This window comes from Pezoporus wallicus, unplaced genomic scaffold (assembly GCF_028554395.1).
Source record: "Pezoporus wallicus isolate ANWC-B61680 ecotype Strahan unplaced genomic scaffold, APGP_CSIRO_Pwel_v1 scaffold_11491, whole genome shotgun sequence".
In the NCBI taxonomy this organism is placed as follows: Eukaryota; Metazoa; Chordata; class Aves; order Psittaciformes; family Psittacidae; genus Pezoporus; species Pezoporus wallicus.
In genome coordinates, this window is record NW_026642649.1 from 3,223,463 (window position 1) to 3,248,855 (window position 25,393).

The window sequence follows — 25,393 nt, forward strand, 5'->3', positions numbered from 1 at the left end:
GTATAGCAGTTGCCTGTAACTTTGGGGTGTTTTGGCTTTAATTTGTCGTAATAGGTGTCGACCTCAGGTTGAAATGTTCCTAAGCTGTTCTTGATGCAACTTCCAGTTTCCTGTAATATTACTAAGAGATATTACATTCTTGTCGTTGTTATTGTGGCTGTTGTTGTTGTTACCGTGTCATAGTTCTAAAACCACCAATGACTTTATTTTAACTGTGCTTCTCCGAAAAGTCGCTGCCTGTGGCGAGGATTTGACTTCTCTTTACACAACGTGGCTTTTGCCATCCCCTGAAATCTCCTCTGGTTTGCAGAGTTCTTTAAAGGCTTGAAACCCTTCAAAAAGTGGCAGCTTTTTATATGCTCGGTAAAGAGTTCTTCCATAATATAACCAGAAATACCTGAACATTCTGAGCGTGCTAAAGCTTCGTGCGGCTGGTTGTATGGTCCCCAAACAGCTGCTGTTTCCATTTAAACAGGGCGTGCATCATCCCAGTCTGAGACTGAGCATGAACTTCATTATCCCCATTCGTATGTGTAATAAGATTGTAAATATACCATGCCTAGTATGTGTTATTGAATATATATTATTATATATGAAGTATATTCCAGTGGAGGGCGAGAGAGTGAAGTGAGAGCCTGCCCTTCATGACTGTGCTTTGGGCTAAAGTGTATCAGAGCTACAGAACTGACAGCAGAACTTGAAATTTCCCAGTGTATTCTGGGTCACAAGAGCCAATGGTCTGGAAAATGTAAATTTAATGCCTGAGCTAATGTTTTCATGTCTGTTGATTTATTGTGATCCAGTGTTTGAATTCCCACTGGTTGGTCTTCTTCATGGTCCCATGGAATCAAACCGGGGCAAAATCAAAGTGCTGTCTTTTAGACAGCTCTTTAAAACATGCGCTTCCTTTCCTGCATGTGTATTTTCTGTGCTCCTTTTTAAAAGCCTGCAGCTAAAGCTCTTAGCTAAATGCTTTCAGCAGGCTTAAAAACTCAGAAGTTTCTTAAAATAAAGAATGCTTCTTCCTATAAGGCATATTCAGAAAAGCGTGTGCAAAAGAGGGGTGTCATAATAAATTATAATCAGATAAGTTCTGCAGTGTGAACTACAGAACTAACTATCAGTTCTGTAACACTGCTACTAGTGTTGTGCTATCTAGGGATTTGGGCTTGCTTTGTTCATATGGTTGCATCTGTGCAAGTGTAGAGGTTATAGCTAAAAGTCAGTGTTTGTGTCAAGTTCAGTGATAGAATATTATTGCCAAGGACAGTAACTCTCCTCAAGCTGATCTTTCCCCTCTGTCTATTTAGAGGCCATGCAGTGCTTCAGGCCTTTTACCAGGGCCTCTTGAGACAGGACAAGGGGTGATGGTTTTTAAACTAAAAGAGGGAGATTCAGGCTGGATGGGAGGAAGGAATTCTGTACAGTGAGGGTGGTAAAACACTGGCACAGGTTGCCCAGAGAGGCGGTGGATGAACCATCCCTGGAGACATCCCAGGCCAGGCTGGATGTGGTTCTGGGCAACCTGATCTGGTTGAAGATGTCCCTGCTCATTGCAGGGGGTTGGAACTGGATGAGCTTTGAAGGTCCCTTCCAACCCAAACCGTTCTGTGAGTCTGTGATTCAGAGACTCTGCTGGTTTCATTGCTTGGTGATTTCTGCTGTGGAATGAGAACAGCTGGTTTTACTGGCCAGCTGCCCATGTTACAGTCTGCTGGACTGGAATGATTTCTTACTGAAAGGCTATCCAAAACGGTATCTGACTGATGTTTCGTTTATTCTGGATGGGGTGCTGTAGTTGTACACATTACTGTGAAGCATAGGCCATGTTTGTTTAGTCCCTCTGAGTCTGAAGGATGTTCAGTAGCTGAGGGGTGCACCCTTGAGCAACTGAAGTTTTGAGTTTTGGTGAAAGGGTGGGAAACTGAGCAGTATGGCAGGGTTGAAACCATTTTCTTAGCTGAAGAGAAGCAGGGCGTTTCAAATTTGCAGTTCGAGAGTCTTGATTAACCATAAGTGCTTCTGAACATCCATGTGACAGTCTTCTTCCTCCCTCCCTCATCTATGTAACTCATGAAACTAATTCTAAGCCATTTCAGATGCATCATGACAGAATCCACCCCTCTGTCATGTTGAGCTCGGAATACTTCGATGTGCTTAGAGGCTTTTAACTGATGGAGAAAACTAGCAGAGGCTTTTAACTGATGGAGAAAACTAGCTGTTTGTTACATATTGTGTCTTAGAAATAGCGAATTTGGGATGTGATTTACATTTATGCATAGCATTCCTTTTTAGGAAAAGCATTTATTGGTTTGAACATACCTTAGGTACCTCAGGTACTCCCTCAGTCCTTGTGCAATACTGGAGCACTGGTTAAATATGAACCTAGTTTTTAATTAGGTTTCCCCTTGCTGCAGTCTGGTCTGTTCTCCTTTAGTTTTTGCTGGTCAGAAGCTGTTGACCTTTAGATTATGCTGCAAAACCCATCTGTTGCTGCGGGCTTTTGTGAAGAGAGATGTAAAGGAATATTATCTCCTGTCAGCTACCCCAGTAAACAAACTTGAATGGAGGCAGCAGCTCAGTTTCCAAGATCTGAGTTCATTGAAAACAGGGGAGGAGAGGAGAAGCTGTGAACCAGTGCTCCCTAGCCACTGGAGAATCCTTTCTCAGCTGTTGTGCCCTAATAAAATGCCACTGTCCTATTTTCCATGGGAGAAGCTGCTCTGGGGATGACCCTCGCCACTAATCAAATCCTCTCCTGTGATCTAGGAAGATAACCCCCCCTTTGCTTATCTCTCCATGCTCTCTCTGTTGCCAGCTTCCAGCTCATTCTTAGAGCAGTCTCACCATGAGACTCCCATGCTAACAATCTGGTATTTGCACTTTTTGTTATGTCCCCATCAGCTGCCTATCTCCATACCCCATCCACACCTTGACACTTTGTGTCCCACAGCCTTCAAGAGCCTACCCTCTTTTTAGCCCCCTGATCTTGATTGGCACCATACTCAAAGGTCTTTGGTCTATTGATAAACTAAAAGTCAGCCACCCTAATGTGTTTTAAATATGGGCATTCTGGTAATTTTTACTCATACAAATGCCACTGAAGTTTCTGAGTCCGACTGAAAACGAGACTGACAAATAGTTCTCCTAATGACGTTCTCACTCCTTCACCTGCATTACAGAAATGATCAATGCCTTTTAATTATGCAGGTTTTCCTCCACTGGCATGGTAAGCACACTGTTCTTAAGACTATTTTTGTTATGTTCTCAGATACATTTGCAACGTTTTCTTATTTTTGCTTCCTGTGTTTTATTAGTCTCTGCACTCTAAGCCTGTGATTTCTGCTTATCGTTGAAGTGTTACCGTATCCTGGCTTACTGCACTTGCATGTCCCATGGCAATAACATTATTCCGTTTCTCTGGTGTCTTTATTAGAAGGCTTTGTTTCATTTAGAAGAAGAAAGGTTCAGCTTTCCTTGGCTCTGAGCATCTATTCAAAAAACCTCCCACAGTCCACACCCATCACAAAATTACCCTCATAGTTTTGTGAATCTTAGTCCTTTGCACAGCCTTGTTATCCCTTTGAAATGTACTTCCCAGTGGTGCTCATGTTAAGCAAGAACTAATACACCCACGATTTGTTCTCAGAGTCAAAAGCTAGATTATGTTACTGTATTATATTTGTATGCTCATCGTGTATACACTGCAGATATGTGGGAACCTGCTCTTCAGAAAGCTTCCTCGTTTCCGTTTTGATGAGCAAATTCAGAAGCTGCCCCATACAAGAAGTGTCACTCCCAGCGTCGGTTTTGGGTGGAAATGTGATAAGGGACAGACACAAGCAGTAAGAAGTGTCTTATCTCCAGGAGCTTTACCCAGGAAATGTTTCAAGGGAAATCACAAGAAATCATTCCAAGGTGATAAGATAGCCTACCTTCAGGTGAGGTGTCCCACCAGAGGACTTCCAAATGTCTGCTCTTTTCTGTCTTGACATGTTTATGTCCATAAACATTGAGGTGCTGAGACTTAAAAGGGTGTCTGAAATGTGTAGTGGTATTTTAGATTAGTGGTGGTGCAGTTTACCAAGTTGATCAGTATGTGTTACTTAGCAAGGATATTTGCTACTTAGCAAGGCCAGGGACCCAGGTTATACTCTGAAGTGTGTATTTTTCAACAGATTGTCTCACAATAGAGACAAAGGTGCCCCTCTTCATGGCCACAGCTATCATATCAGTTCATCAAATGAAAAAACACATCATCTGCAGTGAAGGTAGTCGTTCATCACTACTTGGAAAGGTTTGGAGAAACTGCTGTATCTTTGCATCAGACTTCATTTTGTAGGCTGACACATGAAGTATTCCTTGAAGACAAGAAGAGGGGAAGTCAGAGAATCACATAATCGTAGAATGGTTTGGGTTGCAAAGGACCTTAAGATCAATCAGTCCCAACCCCCTGCCATGGGCAGGGGTGCCTCACCCTAGACCATGTCGCCCAAGGCTCTGTCCTACCTGGGGATGTCCATCCCTACTGTCATGGATGGAGCATTTACTATTTCTTTGGGTAGCCTGTTCCAGCACCTCACCACCCTCACAGGGAAGAACTTCTTCCTTAGATCTAACCTAAACTTCCCCTGTTTCAGTTTGAACCCATCACCCATCCTGTTGCTACAGTCCCTGATGAAGAGTCCCTGTACTTGTACCACAAAGATCACTTTTCAGACTTTTGATTTTTGCTACTGAAAGTGACACAGTTTGGTCATCTCAGTCTGGTTTTTATATCTATAGAATTGTATAAAAATCATGAAGGTGTTACAGAAAGAGATTTTGGAACAGTTTGATCAAGTGAGTAGTAATAGGTCAGCTGGTCCCAATGGCAGTTGTCTAGGAAATTGCTGAATTGCTTCAATTGTGGTATGCAACCTATCAAGTACATTTAAAAGGGCTCCAGGGATCATTCTGAGAACTGCAGACACCTAACTCTGACTTCTGTAAGGCTGAACTGTTAGGTATGATAATAACAAAAGGGAGGTAAACAGAAAGATAAATATAGCACATTAGGTAAGAGTCAGTATGAGGTATGTACAGGGAAGTCATATTTCTCCAGTTCTTTCAAGTGAGTCAATAATGTGTGAGGAATTGCAATCCACTTGGTATACTGGATGTGGATTTTGAAAAGGCGTTTGTTAAGGTTTCTCAATAAAACTTCTAAAGCAACTAAGCTGCCATGAGAGAGAGGAAAGTTCTCACAGATTAATAGCAGCTTAAATGATAGGAAATAATAAATAGCCAATGCTACACCATAAATGTAGATTACTGTCATAAGCCTACCAGGATCTTTGCTCTGCAATGCATTCATAATTTGCTTGGAAAAAGAGATGAAGAGTGCTATGGCAAAGATGTTTGATGATACAGAATTATTCAAAACTAAGGCTGGTGGTGAGGAGTTGCGGGCAACTCTTTCTGGATGACAGCTCTTTGTCTGGATCCAGATTGACTGGATGGCAGAATTGTAGATAGCATTCATTAATGAGAGATACTAACTAATATATAGAGAAGAAAAATCATCCTAATTATATAGGCCTTGGGGCTTGCAGAGCGTTGGTCCAAGAAAAATGTCCATGAGGCCAGTAATGAGTAAGGAGGTCCCTGTGGCTGGACAGCCCTTTTCATGGACTACCACCTGGTGTCTGAATGGTCATGAGCTCATCATTTTGGACAAGGTCAGCCTATGGTCATAACAGCCTGTCAGAGGACACAGGCTTTGTAGAGGTCTGGCCTTGCTTGATAGGAAGGAAATAGTGTCTTTTCCTCATCTTAAAGGTGCTTGGGTGTAAAGAAAGTGTGTGCCAGTCCTTGTGCTGCATCAACATGAAAAGGGCTAGTTGGTGGAAGGCTGTGGCATGTTTGTGTCTAGTGCAAGATATTTTAGACCCTAAAGACACTTGCCTTTACCCACCCTAGTGTACTGAATGGTAGAAGAGAGAGTGTAAAGTCTGGGTCCAGAAAGACCACTGGGCCTGAGGCACATTTCTCTGATCACACATCCAGCTCCTTTGGGAGGGAAATTGGAGCATGTGCATACATCTACTGTCTGGAAAGGTAAAAGGGTACCAGGAAGTATGTTAGCAGCCTCCTGGCAGAAGATGACACCCCACTTTTACAGATCCATACCTAAAGGGAGTTTAAGCTAAAATCATGTACCTAGATGAAGACCTAATGGGAAGGCAGGGCCTCATTCCTTCCTTTGGTGACAAAAGTCAGACCCAAGACCTTGATTTTCTGTAAAGGTGGTAGCTAAGTACTTGGGTCTTCAGAATGGGTTTCTGCCTGGTATCCAGTAAGGATCCTTTGAAAGACACAACAAAGAACTGCTCTAGCCTCCTGCATTCCATGTGGGGCCAGCAGCATGGAACCTGCTACCTTGCTCTGGTACCTCTGGTGGGTTCCCTTCCTGTGCATGGGTTGTAATTGCCATGGGGCGTGAGGGATGTTCCTGCAGGGTAAGGGACTTGGGTTATGGGGTGGAAGAGTGCTTTTTGAGAAGGAAAGAGGGAAGAAGGCTGAGTAAGGGGAACAAGGCTCTGCCTCTGCTGTGGCAATTACTGTGTGCCCAACCCACTGATTCATATATAGATAAGGTCAGTGCATTTCCCTATACTGGCTATGGGCTTGGTTTTCATGGTAGCCATTTGAGACAGATAGATAGCCATGTCATGTACCAAGAGCAAAGAGCTTTAGGCCTACGAGGTGAACTCTCAGTTTGACCCAGTAGTCAGCAAAGAGAAACAGTAATACGTCATACAGTTGATCTGTCACAAATCCCATTAGGAAATGAAGAATCACAGTAGTAAGAGCTGCAAATAGTCTGTAGACTGAAGTATGTTCAAGCAAACAAAACATCTGTAGAACAGCTCTGACTAGTAAGTTAATTAAAATGATACATTTGCTGTAATTTATAAGTGAAGCTAGGGTCTAAATTCGAGTCCATAAATGATTGGAAATCATTAATTTGCTGTTATTAAATAAGAGGGAGGACGAGAGAGTGCTATGTTCTCAGCAACTGACATGATAATGGGTACTCCTGCAGAAAAGCATAATAAAAAATTGTCTGAGTCACTCATTAGCATCTACCACTGCCCTTTCTGTAAATTACAAGTCATTAAAACCCACTATAGCCACTCTGGAAATGAAATAGTAATTTTTTTAAGTTACTAAAATGTTTCATTTGACTTTACTGTAGTAATCTTAGAGGCTGAAACTCTTTATTTTGAGCAGGTTGGAGATCATAAGTACTATCTAAACCTGATCCAGAAAGCCAAATCCTTGTTTTATATTACCCTATTGAGAGGTAAAAGTTAATTCAAATTGTTTCATCGTCAATTCATTACTTGGTTTCACTGCAGAGTGCCAATTCTGCTGGCAGTTCAGTGGTCTTAAAACATGTATCTTAGAATTGTAGAATCCCAGACTTGTTTGGGTTGGAAAGGACCTTAAGATCATCAAGTTCCAACTCCCCTGCCATGGGCAGGGACATCTCACACTAAACCATGTCACCCAAGGCTCTGTCCAGCCTGACCTTAAACACTGCCAGGGATGGAGCATTCACAGCTTCCCTGGGCAACCCATTCCAGTGCCTCACCACCCTTACAGTAAAGATTTTCTTCCTTATATCTAATCTAAACTTCCCCTGTTTAAGTTTTAACCCGTTATCCCTTGTCCTGTCACTGCAGTCCCTGATGAAGAGTCCCTTTCCAGCATCCTTGTAGCCCCCCTTCAGATACTGGAAGCTGCTCTGAGGTCTCCCCACAGCTTCTCTTCTCCAGGCTGAACAGCCCCAACTTTCTCAGCCTGTCTTCATACAGGAGGTGCTCCAGCTCCTGATCATCCTCGTGGCCTCCTCTGGACTTGTTCCAACAGTTCCATGTCCTTTTTATGCTGAGGACACCAGAACTGCACACAATGCTCCAGGTGAGGTTTTGCAAGAGCAGAGCAGAGGGGCAGGATCACCTCCTTTGACCTGCTCGTCACGCTCCTCTTGATGCAGCCCAGGATATGGTTGCTTTCTGGGCTGCGAGCGCACACTGAAGCCGGCTCATGTTCATTTTCTCATCAACCAACACCCCCAAGCCCTTCTCTGTAGGGCTGCTCTGAATCTCTTCTCTGCCCAACCTGTAGCTGTGCCTGGGATCGCTCCGACCCAGGTGTAGGACCTTGCACTTGTAGGCCATCTAAAACTAGAGTGAGAACATCACCTCATTCCTTACAGATTTTCAGGTGTCCACCAGCTGGGTGATCTTTGTGTTGGATTGAATTTAAATCAGCAGTTTAGATGTGAAAGACTCAATATCTCATTAGCAATCCCTTGATCCACCCAGTTCCCCTGGGTGCTGTTTTAGAATGATAATCCCAATCATTTTTCAAATCTTTATGAGCAATCAAGTGCAACTCTTAGAAGATAAGGCTTTTCCTGCTACTTAGTTCTAAAAAACACACCAAAACCCCCAAACCTGCACAGGTGAGGTAGAGGCTTTGATCAGACAAGTATTCTTTTTAAGTCAGATTTAGTCATTTTAGATTTTGTTTCTGCATGTCTGATACTCTGCTAGAAAATGATCCAAATACAATGTTAAAAGAAGGATGAAGAGCTTGAAGATGAACCTCCCAGCCAATTTAGATGGCGTTAAGTGCGTGAAAGAGTGCAATAAATCTCTTCTTTAATGTACAAAATTCTTTTTAACCTGACATAAAGGTAACTTCCAGGTATCTTAACCTATTATAGATAGGTATCGATAGATAACTTCAGATCTCCTTCAAAATTTAGAAATCATCTGGCAAAGCACTGAGTCTTTCTTTGAAAGACTTTAATGTCACTATCTTCCTTATGATAATAGTTTTCCTTAACAGGGTGCCACACTGTTACTTGTTCTCTCTGTTATGTGGTTAAGGCCTTTGTAGGTCTTTGCTGAAAGCTAGATTTGCTGGTGTAAAGAGGAATTGAGCTTATTCCTTTTCCTGGAGCAGTAATGAGATCATCACATCAGCTTTGTGTTGTGACGTGATAAGGGTTGCACTGTGACTCAGTTACCTGGTCCTGGAAGCCAGAGGTGGAAGATTGGCAGCCACAGGGGGTATTAGGAGCAAAAAGCAATAAATGTCTTGTGGCAAACATCCAGATGCTCATTCTGCATCTGAAAACATGAAGTTTCAGTTAAAAGAATACAATGTTAGAGTATATAATGACTTCTTGTTTAACAAGACTCTGCTTTCATTTCCCTAACTGTGTTAATGTTTCAGTCATTGACCTAATCAGGTTAAGTGTATGGGCTGCAACATCTAATTTTAAGGCACTCCTTGTTCATGGTCCTTGTGCAACAGCAAATGCAAAACAATGATGTAATTAGCTGCACATCAGCAAAAATGTCTGAGGAGTTTTAACTTGAAACCTTGAGAGAAAACAAACTGCTTTATTAAGTTAACAAGGCTTTATTTTTAGCCTCTGCATATTTATCATGAATATTAAAGTGCAGTAATAGTACTTCATAATTTTTTCCTGCAGTCAAAAAGAAAATGAGAGGCAAAAATATCCAGTTCACGTCCTGATTAGATGATAGCTGGAAGCTGGGTTGTCGGTCGCTGCTTTGTACACAGTTTGATCACAGTTGTCTATTCAGCTGGAGCCAAGACTGCAGAACTGGCGGTGCCGTAAGCTGGGTGTAAGCTAGGTGTAAGGTTCACTGCCCCATCTGCGTGGGTGAAGTTCCTCAGATCCCTTGCATTCATTAGGGTTGCCTTTGCTCAGTGGTATCCACTCCTTGAACACTAAATTCACCCGTGAGATAAAAGCAACATATAAAATAAGAAGATGTTTGTTCTTCTACGTATAATGTATTTGGAGATAACAAAAGCTACAAAGGATCACTTACTCCCTGGAAGACTTAATCGTATAATTCAAGATTGAAGTTTAACTTGTCTCAGCAAGCATTTAATGGCCCAATAAGCACTGCATCACAAAGGTGCTTCCCATCCAGCCACAGCAGCTGCATGAGTGTTTATGAACATTTTCCCTAGGATTTGCTCTGCACTTAGAAAGAAAAGTCACTTCCTGGATTTTTTTTCTCAGTAGACATTGACTCCTATGCTGTTTGTTCAAGATAAGCATCAAAGTGAGGATGCAAAGGTCAATCTCTACTGTATTAGAGAGTTACAAAGAGAAACAGCCCATATGTCTTCCAGAGAATGCTCTCCCACTCTCCTATCCAAATTAAACTGTTTACTTCCTAAGGAAAAAGGACTTCTTCTTTGGGAATTCAGCAGATTTTGTGTTTACAGGGCAGACCCTGCCTGTGTTGCGGACTTCTTCCCTGAAAGTTTCATCTTTTCAGCTTTGCACCTCTTTATCTCCACCTTTTAATGACAAGAGTCTGTGAGCTCATGCTTAAGGCTCTGAAATGCAAAAAGCCCCTTGGACAACATAACTAACTGATGCCATAACTGATCTCAATTTGAATATGTTTTATAAAAATATGGATGCATTAAAATTATAGTGCTAGCCTAGTTCCTCTGTTGATAGCAGTTTCTGGCTTGGAATTTTATCATTTACCCAGCTTTTAAAATAAGGACATCCATCACGGTGCCATCAAGGGAAAGGAGTTGAAGGAGTTGTCTGCTCGGTTGCAAATCAGTACTACCTTGCCCGAGATAACTCAGCTGACTGTATGGGCACCCAGTCTCTTGCAGCATGGAGTAAAATACCTTAAGAGTAAATCACCAACAGTGGTGGTTCAAGCCATTTGAAGCATTGCCATTTAGTGGGTGCATATATACATAGATCTCAGAAGCTAGCTAAGTGGTTGGTAATTTCTTAAACTGCTTTAACTCAAGTACTTGTAATGGATTGACTGTTTACTTAATGGCATGATTTTAATTTAGCTGAAATTTGTTTAACTGTGCAATGGAGAAGATAAGCTGTACTGTCTAGGTTAACACAGCCTTCTATGTGGAGAGGAGGGACAATGTAAGCGGGTATTCTGCAGCTGCTACATCCATTTCTTGACACTGATACATTCCTCCTTGTCTTGTCCCACTTTGGTGATCACAGTGGGCAGTTGCATCAGCCAAAATTGTCCTTCCCATGCCCATCACCTGCACAGCCAGTGAGTCTACTTCCCCTCACTCCATCTGCCATGAAGTAGTACGCAGAGTTGCCATGCGTTGCCCTTCTTTTTATGCTGTCAGGGGTGTGTTATCAGCTATTTGAGTTCATCCTTAAAGAAAATGAGCCTTCCCCGACTTCTTGTATTAGCAATAGAGCAGTACATTGCCATTCATGTCACTGGTTAGTGACATCATATTGGACTCTGGGTCTTTGTATCTTTTATTGCTGATAGAAGACTGCCACGTTGAAGAGCTTGATCCTTTTTGCTCCCTAGCATAATAAGAGCACTTCTTGTAAGTGTTGGAAATGGCAGCTGATAAGAAAAGATGAAAACGACTGTACAGCACTGTACTGAGAGAAAAAGGTGATTTATCTTCTCTTTGCAAGGTTCTGTTGTAAATCATTTAACCTTGTCTTAGAGCTCCTTTGTTTTTGCAGTTGCAGCAAAGAAACTCTGCAGGGTTTATTATATTCATCTGCATTTTGAATCTTATTGTAAAGAACAGTAAAATGGTATGATGTCAGGGACAGCTGCAGGAATTTCTCTTATACACAGGCTGCCAGAAGCTGAAACTCAATGAATCCATAAAAGCCTAGGAAAACTCCTCAGGAACCTGTTCCTGCCAGTCACTGATGGGACTGTGATAGTCAGCCAAGTGTGGGTGTATGTGAGTGGAGGTAGGGAGAGGAAAATTGCAATGAAATCATCAAATCACTGGTTTAGTGTCACTAAACCAGCAGGGCTCTGAAGAGCCAAGCAGGTGGAGTCCAAACACAGCCTAATGAAATGTGGCAAGTGTTGGCAAAACCCAAAACGTGAATGTACTGACAACCTGTGGTTATCTCCAGTGTGAGGGGGAATGACCTCTGAAGTAACTGTGAACATTTACTCACCACGTGGCCTATTGAACTATTCATTCTACATTAAATCTTACTATCTTTCTTTGGGGTAAATGTGGAAGTATATGTGCAGTGTATGTGTTAAGGGCAGATTTGGGCTGACATTTTGGTTGATGGTTGTTTTCACAACTGACATTATTCAGTCAATCTGCAATAACTACTCTGTAATGACACTGACAAGGGGTCTCATCCAATATGGGACCTGCTTTTAATGTCGGAGAGCAGCAAGAATGGAAAGGTTTCATTCCAGTGACTGGCACTCTACAGGTTCACATTGCAGGGGGCCATTACTGATCCCCTTGTTTGGAATGTGCTTGCTTTCCGAGTCCCTCTACAACAGTTATCACTGTGCTGGTATTTGGGTACTGGGAGCCCAGTGTGGTTATGAATAGATACAGGAGCTGTCTGGAAAGCGATACTGCCATGGTAAACAATAAGAAATAGGCTCTCTTTCACATGGACAGATGTTTTGCTTGGGGTTGTACAGTGAAACCAGCAGTTCTGAAACCTGCAACCTGTTTATTCAATTCATAATTCAGGGCCAGTGTAATTCCCAGTGACTATCACGGGTGTTTTTGTTATGGAGTCCTAATTCATTGTTTTTGTGGGCACGAAAGGATTGCCATACTCATTTGGTGTTTCAGTGCACTGTAATTTTACATCGTGCAATACTGTTGAGATTGCCTGGCTGTGTCATCTGTTGGGCTCATCACTATTACTTCCTTTTGACCTCCTCGCTGTAATTGCACATGGATGACTTAGTAGCTGTCGTAAAGATGCTTAAATGCAACTGGGCTTGTTAACAAAAGAATGAATAGTCCAAAATGATTCTCTCTGAGGTCAGAGAGGACCAACTCGGTAGCTGTTTGCTCTCTTGCAGGCAGGCAAAGCCATCTGTCACATGACAATAAGCAAGAATCGATTCCAGGAGTCCATTTGTTTTTATGACAGTTTTTACAATTTTATGGAAATGGAACCATTTCATTAAGCATAATTTTCCTCAGAAATGGGTGGTTTATAGACTTATATCCCTGTTCAGTCGTTTACATTCCTAGTTGCTTTCTGCATAAAGCGTAAGTACAACCATGCCTTTTTTACCTCTGCTAAAAGATCTTCAAGCTTTTTAATCTTCCTTTCAGTATATGAAGTATATTTTGTATAGTCTTTAGTCTATACATGTTTGGTACTTAAAGAAAACCTCAAGGGCTCTGTGTCCAAGCTTTATGTGCCTACCACTCCCTGTCAGTGTTTGAGGCCAGGTTGGACAGGGCTTGGAGCAACCTGCTCTAGTGTGAGGTGTCCCTGCCTGTGGCAGGGGGCTGGAACTGGATGATCTTAGGGTGCTTTCCAAGCCAAACCGTTCTAGGATACTAAGATTCTACGGAAGCCAAGTCTATAGGACTTACAAAGGAATTAACATTTAATCCATTAATGTATAGCTCAAAATAATAGTTTATCATGATTTTCTAACAGGATTTTGCTACTATTTTTATTCTAAGTCTGTATTTTTCGTGATCTGTTTTAGTTTTTGACTCCTTATATTCCTGCTTTTCTTGGGGTAGTAAATCTAACACAGTAAGTCAAGTTGTAGAGAGTTCTAGTTGTTGGAGTCTTGTGTTCAAACCCACCTTATGGCCAGTGTAAGCGTGAGTTTTCCAATTTTGTTCCATTCTCCAGGAAAGTTAAGGTTCTGCTCGGCGGAAACCAGGGATTTTGCATACTAGATCTGACTTGAATTGCAGCAGATCTGTAGAAGGATAATTTTGGCAGCATCTGTTCACATCAGCCTGGGTAGGTTGGTCACATCACTCTACCTTTGCAAGGCACGGTAGCCTTTTGCCTTTCTGAGGAGCATTTTAAAGCAGGAAAAGGGACATTGTCAAGTCGAGGCAATCATTTTTTAGAGGCTGGAAGCATTAAAACTCAAGTTTTTCAGTGAACTGCAACTTCTTGGCACTTCCTAGGGGTTTGGCCACTTCATCCGAGCATCAGAGGCATGGCTGTTCAAGGCTTTGTGCCCTTACATTTAAAACCATTTACGAAAATGGTAATTGCTTGGTTGCTTGCATACTTCTCCTGCATGGTAATCACCATTTGAAGGTCAGCACTTTCCAACATGTTCTGGGTGTCACTGGTTTCCCGAATAGCGCGAAGATGAGTTAGCTGCAGTAATGATTCTGACTCTTGCAAGTGTATTAATACTTGAGTTTATTTGAACTGCCATAGCACGAAATCCGTCAGTGAAATATCTACGTTGAGCTGTATGAGATGAACACGAAAATGTCCATGAACAGAAGGCAATCCCTAACCCATGGAGCACACTGATGGAGGTCACATATAACTCCATCCACATATAATCTTTGCCGTCAGCCTATTTTGTGAGGTTTACAGGGGATGACAGCTACTGAAATTCAGGGATCTTATGCACAAATTGAATTATTAGGCCAGAAAAAGACAGCCGCCCTGGAAAAGGATGGTAGGAATCAACATTTAAGAGGGATTGGGAGTTACTTGTCAGAAGCTATTTTAGGAGAAAAGCTGATAGAGAGACTCTGAAGGACATTTGAATATGAGAGATCCCTGGAATGATGAACTTGAGGGGAGATCTAGATATGCAGAGGATCTGTGTTTTGTTTTAATGTGTGTTCCTAGCTGCCTCTATAATATCTCCTAAAGGAACATGAACGTAGGATCTGAGCCTAAACTGGACCTGCTGCGGTGATAAAAATCATTCCAGTGTATTTCCCTATTCCTTTGGTAATGGGGAAAGCTGTAAGAGACCATCAGGGTGAGGTGTATCTGGGATCTCCTCGCATCCAGCAAGGTGAGCTGCAGGAAGAGGGATCTGAGGGGCTTGCAGGGTTTGCATAAGCTCAGTGTGTGGCCTTGTTTTGCTAAAGCTGCTGTTTGAGGCCAGCTGGAATCATTGTTTGGGCAGAGCAAAACCAGTCTGAAGTGGTACCTCAGGGAGTCGTTGGCATGCAGATGACAGATGAACCTGTGTTTGCAGATGAGATCACCAGCAACAGGGTGACAAGTGTTTGTTTTTAATGCCATATTGATGCTGGGCTTGCTTATGGGCATGTATAACTTGTCAGCACTGCAGCACTATGTGGAAGTCTCCTTTTGAGACATCTTTTGCCAGACAGCACTGCTTGCTAATGAAGCTGCTGTGGACACCTGGGTCTAGTGGATGTGTCGAAGTTGCCCTCTTCAGTTCTGTTAAGTCAAATATTTTAACCTCACTGGTTACAGAGGCTGGAAACGGCACTATTTTGTGGGTTATAAAGACATCTTGTATCTCTGAAAGTGAGCTGAGAACACTGCTTGTAACAGAAACCAAAGCAAAAGGAGTCAAACGAGACAGAGAGCAGTGTTCAATAATTACCCCAGGTTTTATGAATCTCCTCTTATGCTTAGACAATGCTCCTGCGAGTTGGTAATGTTACAATTTCCAACAAGCATGGAGCATGCCTTTGTGCGCATTGTGTATAAGCTGAAGGGCAGAGAATGGCCTCAAAGTGGAAGGTGTCAAGAAACATCCAAAATCAATTAACCATCGTACAGCGTGTGGGAGACATTCCTTGTGTCTCTCTGAGTAGTGCTTGAGGCAGCGTGGCTTTCAGACTGCCGGGAAACTGGTATGATTCCAAGTTACCAGTGGAGATGGCTTTGAACCTGGGATAAACCTGCACACACATACAAATGGGAAGACAAAACCTGTCGAGTGAAAGCTTGGCCTTATCAGAGTCAAAAGGAGTTTGCTGCTGACTCCAGCGCAACAAGAATCCTATCCATAAAGGGGGGATAAAAACTGCAAAATCAGAGCTAAGCTGTCTGATGCAGGGGGGTTTCTGTCACAGAAACCTGCTTGTTTTCACATGTATTTGCAGGATCTGGAGGCCACAAAGTCTTTGTAATGGTGTGTCGGCAATCCCTGGCTGCAATGTGCTTGCCAAAGCACACCTGGAACACACTCATGCTTTTGTAACTTTCCTTTCTTGTTTTTATGGTCCAGCAGCATTGCTCAGGCCTGTTCCAGTGAGTTGGCAGTTAGTAACGTAAATAGAACTTGTCTGACTTGATTTGTTCTTCCCACACACACGGTCTGTGTCTGGCTCACTCCAGCTCAAGCATTTGTAAAGAGGAGCAAGGAAGCATGCCGTGATGGAGGGGGGGGGATGCCAGGAAGGTTTTTACCCTCTTAGAATGAGCTCTTCTACACTCTGGAGAGCAAAACCAACTTGTGGCCATGGTAGGGAGTGCGCGGTGTCTTTGGGAGCACAAATCTCAAGGTGTTCCTCTGCTTGACTTGCACTGCCTGGCAAGAGCTGCCATTCATTCTCATTAAACAGCGTGCAAATGGGTTGCACCTGAGTGCTGTGAAGGGTCCAGTCGCACGTACCTGCCCGAGGACATGAAGCAGATACCCTGCTGAGTCCCTGTGCCATGATGTTATTCACCCCCTACATGAGAACCATCCAGACTTCCCAGCCTTTCCCCTTCCAGTGGAAGCCGTGCCACAGCAGCAAACTGTGACCTTCACTCACCTGGAAAAGGGCAGAAGGCTACAGGGGAACTGAGAAAAGGTTGGAGTTGTGGTGTCTGCACCAGTTTTCATTTGCTGTGTTAGCAGGCTGAGCTCCAGAGGGGAAAGGGAATCTGGAGAACTTCATGCTCAGCGTGCAGGTTTCCGTGCCCTTTGGTAGCTGCACACTCCCCATGCACTGTGCAGGGATCTCAGGCTCTTCTTAGGATTCCTCTTTGGGCATTGATACCTTAAACATAATCATTACAGCTCTAATACTCTACTCTGCAGCTACTTTAGAGGCTCCAAATGCTTTAGTGGGTCTGGCCCTTCATTACACAAAGGTAAAGCTACGTGACTCTGTAAGAGTAAGTAAGTGTGCAGGCCTACAGAAGTGATGGATCCATTTGATCCATCATGGGAAGTGGTGCATCCATTTCTTATACCTCCTCTAGGCACTGGCAGCTTAATGTATGTGCTTGGAGAGGGATTTCTAATGAAGGGAATCTTTATATTTAGTAAGTTCAGACATGATCAATGGATCTGTTTGGTTTTTTATTCACACAAGTGCTCACTTGCATGGGTGCCTGTTTGCTGTATGTTGGTTATTGCTCCTCCGTTAAGAGGGAATGGCAGCATATTTCTGGCCATGTCTTCATGAGTTGTGAATGACAAGCCAAAGGATGTGTTTGATTTGATTGCTGCAGTGATTGTGAACAGCTCAGTGCGGACAGCCTGAGAGGAAAAGTACCATTAAATGCCCTGGGATAAGCATAAGATGGGCCACAACACGGAAGGTTTTCTCCTCCAGCCCGTTGTGCTTCGCTTCCGAAGTTACCATCCCATTGACTTCTTTGCTGGGCTGTCACATCAGCTATAGCTGATGTTTTTGACACCACCATCTTCTGTGACATTTGTTCCTTAAAGCTGGGAGTAAGGTCACACCGAGCAGCTGTGAACAGCCACCAACTTGCAGTCACCACCACCCCAGACAGCATGTGAAAGAGGAGCTTTGGGTGGGGATGAAAGGTGCTGTGTCCTATGCTGGCAGTGCCTTTGGCCAGGCAAAGATGGAAGCAGGAATGAGAAGCCTGAGATGCACATTTAAAACTGTGGGGACAGCACTTACAATGAAGGCATTATTTGAAATAGTGTCTAGAGGGCAATTCTTCTAATTCTGTGGGGTTTTATCATCCTGAACACTCGCGTCCTACACAGGAAAAAGTGTCTCTCTGATTGGTTTTACTGCAGTTTTAGCTGAAGATACAATTCCCATTCACAGAGAAGCCTCTAACTAGGGTTAAGTGGTACTTTATTCACAGCATCTTTCGATATGTAAGTGATGCTAAGGTTGGGCCTACAATGTCTGGTGGTTCTGATAAAGCAGCCCATGGCAGGTCCCGTGTCACCCATATGGATGCTCTCAGCCAGCTGGTAAAGTTGGGTGAGAACGTGAGCTAACTAATCCTACAAAGGTAATTGGCTTAAGTGTATTCCATATTGAGGAAAAAGTAAAGAAGCATCACTTCATGAGGTAAAAATGTGTGCTTGGGGAAAAGAAAAAGCCATTATGTGAGAAAGAGCATTTATGAAAGGCCTTGATTGTGTGCTCAGGCACGATGATTATAGATTCATAGAACCAACCAGGCTGGAAAAGCCCTTTCAGCTCACCCAGTCCAAACATCCCCCAGCACTCCAAGGCCACCACTAACCCATGGCACTGAGGCCTCGTCTCCACGCTGTGTGAACACTTGCAGGGACGGTGACTGCAGCCCTGCCCTGGGCAGCCTGTTGGCTTGAGGAAAGCATCTGTTGAGCATGGATATGGCAAACACCTGCAGCAGTTCTTTATTTGAGAAGATGGCACTTGCAGATGAAGGTGAACGTGCTTCGGGGCCTCTCTTCACTCACTTCACTTGTTTCAAGTACAAAGCTGCTTATTTTTACTCGGTCGCTGTTGTGCCTCACTTCCCAGTTTATTTCACAGACATCAAGCTTACAGGTTACTGGAAACCTCAGCAAAGCAGGAGTCTCATTCTCTTCAAAATGGTGAGAGAGTAGTTTACTGCTTAGGTCATTTAACTCAGTCATGAGTTATGATTTAACCAGCGAAAGCAGTTCAGCATTATGAAACCAGCCTTAAGAAAAGTCATTTGCCCTCAAGTTTCCGTGCTTTCTTGAACCTTGAATGGCAAAAATCACCTCTTTGACCAAGGATCCAAACCTCCTTAGTTTGTTAGTGAAGGGGATCTTCCAGAGAATGTTTTACTTGCACTCGCCTTTAGCAACGTGAAATACCCTAAATTTCAGGGAATACTGATCTTCACCTATCCATTACGGTGCTCCTTAGGGCTCATCCTTGAACTAGAACTGACGAGAGGAAAGCTGCTGAATGGCTCTTGGCTTAGTAAAGAAAAGTCATGTTGAAATTCTTGTTACATTGCAGTGAGCGTACAACTAAACTGAGATGTAATTACGTGTTTAATTAAAGGAATAGCTATTGATTATGTCATTGAATATGTGTTGTAGCCAGCCCTAACGTACAGCAGTGTTATAGGCGATCGTTAAAGCGGTTGTTGAAATTCCAAGTGAAGGAGAACTAGAACTGGTGTGGATGGAAGGGTAGGAGATAACAAAGTAAGTGAACAGGGATTTCGGCAGTATTTCTCCACCAACACCCCTCAGCTCATGGGAAGCTGTTAGTTGATGCTGTCAAGAAAATGCATCCGAAATTTGACTTAAACAGCCTGCTCATGGTGTTAAAGGCCCCATCCTTCCCCTCCTCGTGGTACCACTTTTACTTCTGAAAGGATCTTATTGGAGTATTTTATTAGCTAGTGGAGTCACCCCTATTGGACAGGTATCGCAGAAGCCCATTGCTTGTGACTGAAAGCTGCTCTGGACAGTGAAACACAACAGGGATATGGGGTAGATGATCTCATGGGTCCTTCTGCTTCTGTCTGTTACCATTTCTGTGCATATAAAGCCATTTAATCCACTCAAATGCTTTGTACTCACACAAATACATTCATAATAATGGCACGAGGCATGCTACAACTCGGCTGTAGGCAGACCCTGTGACTCAGGTGGACTGAGCTGCTGTTTGAAATAGAGCACTGTAGAATTAAAAGCTTTTTCTTGCTACCAAGTTCTACAGTTGAGCCTGTTTTGAATGTTCCATCCCTGTATGATACACAGGGACTGAGTTGTTAAAGCACTGTGAGGGTGGTACAGGTGTCAGCATCCACGAGTTAGGATGCACTGGAATTAAAGATAGCTGTAACCTATATCTGACCTTGCACTTTCATGGAGCACGATCCAGCCCTAGTGACCTTCCTCCCCTGTCACCTCTGGCTCTTTTAAAGTGGAGGAGAAACAAGAGACAGGAATGTGGCGAGTGCAAAGAGCGTGGCAGCCACTGGTGAGCTGCAGAAGTTACGGGGAAGTGTGTGGTAGAGGCTTGAGCCCTCTTTAGGAATAGATTGCAATGTCCTGTGGTGAAAGCACTTTCCCCCCTGTATTGCAGCTGTGTTGCTGCTGTTACCTGCGGTGGTGTTCTCCCATTCAGAACCCAGATGACAAAACATCTTCGGTGCCTTCCCCAGTGCAGAGAGCGGATTCCTGAGACATAAAGTGAAAGGGTCAGATGTGAACCTCGAAAGAGTAAAATGGTTTCACGATGAGTGATGGTAAATCAGGATTTAGCAGCGGTTTGTACTCAGGTGATGGCATCGCTGGGTTTTTCCAACACACAGGGTGCAGTGTAGTTTACTTCAGACAGGTCCCAGTTCCCTGTTACTGCTTAACTACAGGATGTTGTGATTATAGATGCAGTGACACCACTGCAGAACCGCTGCTGATAAATCACGGGGGGATGGCAGCTGTAAATGCAGCTTCTCTTGTGATTTAAGAGGGAGATGTGAAGGCGTATCGCCCAGATGCCTGATCAATGGTAAACAGGGCCAGCCACAGCATGCTGAAGCTTAAAAGTCCTTGCCAGATTTGGGGATTAGAAGGTGTCGTTTCAAGCGTTAACTCCTCCAGTATCAGAACAATCAGCTGCTCTGGTCCTCCTCTTTTCCTTTCTCTGCAGCCAAGATTTCTTTACCTTAGCAAGCAGGACCTGACACGCAGACCCTTTCCCCGATGAGTTTTGGAGGTACAAGAGCTTCTTCAGCAAACTGCTGAGTATTCAGTGTCCATTTGTGCCACAGTGCCCTGCATCTTCACGTCGTGTCCCCCTTACCCTTCCCATTCACCTGCTTAGTGACTGCTCAGGAAATGCACTTGGAGCTGTGTAGTTACACTGCTTAAGGCTGGAGAAACAATCAGTCCTTGCAGATTATTGTGATGGAACACGCCAGCAGCAGAATCAGCTATAGTCAGGCTTCACTTGACACCAGAGGGAAGTTGCTTTGGTCATTCCGTGCCCTGCTCTGTAGGCGACAGTCCTGTGCAGGTAACAGACCTAATGAGTGGTGAGGGGCAGGGATTGTAACCTGGCTTCTTTCGGAGAAGCTCCACACGTCTGGATCTGAAAGCTGTACAAGCTTGGTGAGGTTTTCCCTGAAAAGAGACATGAAAATGAATGTTGTAACCTCCCCCCCCCAAGATCTCCCTGGAATTCAGGCTAAATGGGACTTGTGTTTGTGTTGGTGCGAGAGATGAAATGAGGACTGGCAGACTGTGATGTGTGAATTTGCACACGTACAGGGACTCAGAGCAAGAGTGAGTCTTGTTAATGAAGCCAAGGTATTTTTGATGGTCTGTGCCTACAAGTCAGTCCTGCTCAGTAAAAGGGACTTTCTCTTGGGTCTCTTTAATGTCACATTCCATTTGCAACTGTACTAAATGCTGCAACTTGCTTCCCTCTCCCCTACCCCACAGAAAAAATGACAGAGAGGAATTTCTCCTGAGCCTTTGATAACGCTTCTTTCTTTTCGTTCCAGATAACTTCAAACGAGAAGCGCTCAGAGAGCCTGAAGAATGATGGTGATGCTCTTCTCCAGACCCTGGAGAGCCTGGCCCACACTGCCAGGTGAGGCCCCTCAGGCTGCTAGGAATTTCCAGGGCTGAGAGTGCTCGCCTCCTGCTTTGTCTGCAATGGTCTTCACCTGTAATCAATCGCCTTCTGAGCTGCTCAGGTTCCTGTCTCTGGCCATGGTTAACCTCGTTTCTTGAATATACAATCTTATTCCAAACACTTGGTCTCTGTGACCGGACACTGGGCAGTGATGGAGTGGGCTACAAGCACAATGTGACGTTTGTGCCCTGTTTTAAAGTGATTGTGTTTGGTGCTGATTACTTTCAAATGTGCAGCACAGGAACAAAACTGCTTGTGTTCAAGAATACCTGTGGCTGAGGGGAGGGCAAGAACAGAGGTGCTAGTCCCAGCAAGCCGGCCGAACCTCAGCTCATCTCCCACAGACCTTCCCTCATCCAATCCCCCTTGGACATGTGGATGAATGGATTTTACTGTTCTCTGCCCCTCAAAACAAGTATTAGACTCCTGCCGCAGGCTGTTAGGCTGCAGGCCCTCAGTGCCATGGGTTAGTGGTGGCCTTGGCACTGCTGGGGCAATGGTTGGATTGGATGAGCTTAAAGGTCCTTTCCAAGCTGGTTGATTCCATGATTCTATTTTACTCCTGGTTGAGCTAAAATTCCCCAATAAATTGTAGTTTATGGATCAGGTTTGGAAACACTAAGATCATCTTTTCAGTGCTCTTTGTGCTCCCAAGGGCAGGCTTTATATGGGTCAGTTGTGTGGGAAAATTGGCTCCTCCACATTATGTCAGGGTGTACCCTGTATGGGAAGGGAGCAGGGATGAGGGGAGATGTGGGAAGTAAATGTTGGGATGCGGGACCCTAACCCCCTAACTTACACTAGGTAAGCAGATGCACACCGAGGACTGACCGAACCTATTGGGAACAGTCCGCATCCCTCTCGCATGCTCAGCTGCTGACTCATGGGGTTCGTGTGACACATGAAATTATCTGAGTGAAAAACGTCAGCTCTCCCCAAGGGAGGCTACAGGCAACACCAGTGAAGGTGACAGTGAGGAAGCACAGGGGGTTCTCCTTTAGGGTTTCACTGGTTTTTAGCATTTCTCTGGCTCTGCTTTCCTGGCTTCTTCTCATTGTCTGTTGTCTATAGAGAAACAGGAAACCACGTACTGCAGAACCCCAAATAAAGAGCACTCTTATTTGAGACAGGATGCCCAGTAGACCGAATTCTAGCTGATGCCAATGACAATTGATACTCTTCATCAGGGACTGTAGCAATAGGACAAGGGGTGATGGGTTCAGACTAAAACAGGGGAAGTTCAGGTTAGATCTAAGGCAGAAGTTCTTCCCTGTGAGGGTGCTGAGGCGCTGGCACAGGGTGCCCAGAGAAGCTGTGGCTGCCCCATCCCTGGCAGTGTTCAAGGCCAGGTTGGACACAGGGGCTTGGAGCAACCTGGTCTGGTGTGAGGTGTCCCTGCCCATGGCAGGAGGTTGGGACTGGATGAGCTTTAAGGTCCTTTCCAACCCAAACCAGTCTGGGATTCCATGATCCTATTGTACATGAGGGTAAGCCAAGTTCCTCAGCTGTGCCCAGCTCCCACGCTGCAGCAGCAGCAGGGGAGCCCCCAGGAGCTCAGAGATTTATTTTCCCCTCCTCCCCTTCTTTAGGGAGCACATGTCCCTGCCCCTTTGCCTCCAGAGGAAACAGAGGGATTCAGCCTGGATCTTGGGGCTGTAATGGACTCAGGTGTGGACAAACTGGCAACAGGCAGATGGAAGGCGGCTGGGATTAGCAAACTTTAGCAGGTTTAGCTGTTGTTTAGGGAGGCTATGGATATTCTGCCATCTTCCCTGGAGTATTCCTTGTGACCTAATAAACTTGGTCTCCTCAGTTGTGCTTTGAACTCGGTTAAGAAGCCTCGCTGTATCCCATGCAGAATTGGAAGTGTTTTAGAGATCCTGGATCTAAGCCGTGCTCCCAAGGCTCAGACATCCTATCACTGGGGTGAAGTGGTTGAGGAGCCTTCGTGCTCACTCCATCAGGCAGGTTTCTGACCCCCCACTCTGCCTGCATGGCAGGAGGAGGACGCCAGCCAAGCGGTCAGGAGCCAGCAGAGGGGCACTGCTGGGGCTGTGAGCTGCTGTGGGTGCTCTCCTGCTGCCGGTCTCTGTCGTGATAACAGCCTCGTCTCATGAGAGCAGGCAGTTCTACGAGTGACACACAACCAACCTGTTCTGCTTCAGCAGCTACGTGGAACCGAAGCCACACTGTGAAACGTGGGATCGTAGCCATTTATTGCTCAGCGAAGGCAGTTGCCAGGGTGAATTTGTTTCAGATAACCACGTTTCCTGGTTTAAATTGCTGCTCATTAAGAGCAGCTTACACAGCGTGGAGTGAGCATTTGGACTTCCTGGCTAGCTCTGCATTCCCCAAAGCATGGAGTGGCCGTAGGTGCTTGTCATTAGCAGCAACCAAGGAAGTTGCAGGTTGATCTGATAGCGGCCTTTCTAAGCTAAAGGTGAAGGATGGTAGCCTAGAGACTTGTTCCTGTGGACCAGCAGTAATGTGTGAGAGCCTCTGTTCCAATGCCAGAAAAAGCATGTGTTTCCAGACAGGAAAATGAGGTGAAATACGTATAATAATGAAAACTTTGGTGAGGAAGCAAAGGGCCCCACCAGTCAGTCTCAGACCTGCAGAGCTGGAGGGGATGGGGGGGAGCAGTTGCTGGATGTGTGTGTGAAAACACATCTTTCTTTCTGTCCAGCTGGAAGCGTCTGTGTGCACATTCATGGGGTCACAATAAGCGATGTTGTCTTTGTACAGAGCAATCGGGTGAGGTAGCAGTCACTGTGCCTTTGAGCTGAAATTCATCTTCACACCACATTTGCCACAGGGCAGGATCCACGGTTGGGAGTTAGTGCAGGGTACAGAGAGCAGCTGATGGTCAGTAGGAATTGTCTGGCGTAAAGGCAAATGTGGGATTTGAACAAGGTTTCCCCCCCAGAGATGTCTAACTGGTGTTAATGGTTTTAATTCCCAGCTCTCACGCTGATGTTGCTGTGGCTTCCTTGGCATTTGAAATTCTGAGGATGGTGGGACATGAGAGCATCAAGACTACCAAGTGACCCGGCTGTGCCCGAGACACACAAGTTGTGTGTGATGCTGAGCACCAGCGCTGCAGGAACACCCCCAGATGAGCAGAGCAGCCCCAACTAACACAGCAAGCTCAGGTGTGGCTGTGTGCAGGCACATGTGTGAGTTTGGGAGGTTTCAGGGGGGTTGGTTGGTCTTTAAACCCCTGTATAGATGAATTCTTGGTTCCTGCTTTACTTTGTTGGCGTTACGTGATGGAGCGCAGGTATTTGACAGCCAGTTTGAAGTGTTAATTAAATATGCAGTTTCACAATACAGACATGAAGCGTTTCACTGTTTTAAGCTGCTGTTGGAAATGTTCCTTGTGTCTTGTGGACCAAGTGACTGCCTCGGCTCGGCTGTCATCTCAAGGGGTCACTGCATGCCTGTGACTGGCTCCAGGCAATACCTTTGCATCAGGAAAGATGCACTGTTCATCTCCTCACAGAACCAGAATCACACAGAGGATGTGTGCATGGATTATGTATGTGGTGTGATTTTGATCAGGTTTTTACCCAGTAGCATGGGGTTTTACTGGGAGACTCGTCCCCCCTCTGCTGCCTGGCACTACACAGCTTAAGCTGCACTGGTGGAATGGTATCCTCAGCTCCTGATTGGAGTTCTGGCTTGGAAATAGTTAAGGACAAGCCTGACAGCAAAAGCTGGCACTCTG

The 25,393-nt window shown here is 44.6% G+C and overlaps 1 protein-coding gene across 4 annotated transcripts in view; it reads left to right on the plus strand.

Moving 5' to 3' along the window:
- ULK4 (unc-51 like kinase 4) overlaps nt 1-24,750 on the plus strand; it is a 194,810-nt gene extending 170,060 nt beyond the window's left edge. For all 4 annotated transcript variants that reach the window (XM_057431492.1, XM_057431495.1, XM_057431493.1 and 1 more), the window contains 2 exons: nt 21,533-21,621; nt 24,629-24,750. In XM_057431492.1, coding sequence (XP_057287475.1) covers nt 21,533-21,621; nt 24,629-24,713 — 174 coding nt within the window. In that variant the 3' untranslated portion in view covers nt 24,714-24,750. The remainder of the gene's footprint in view (nt 1-21,532; nt 21,622-24,628) is intronic.
- The last annotated feature ends 643 nt before the right edge of the window (nt 24,751-25,393 follow it).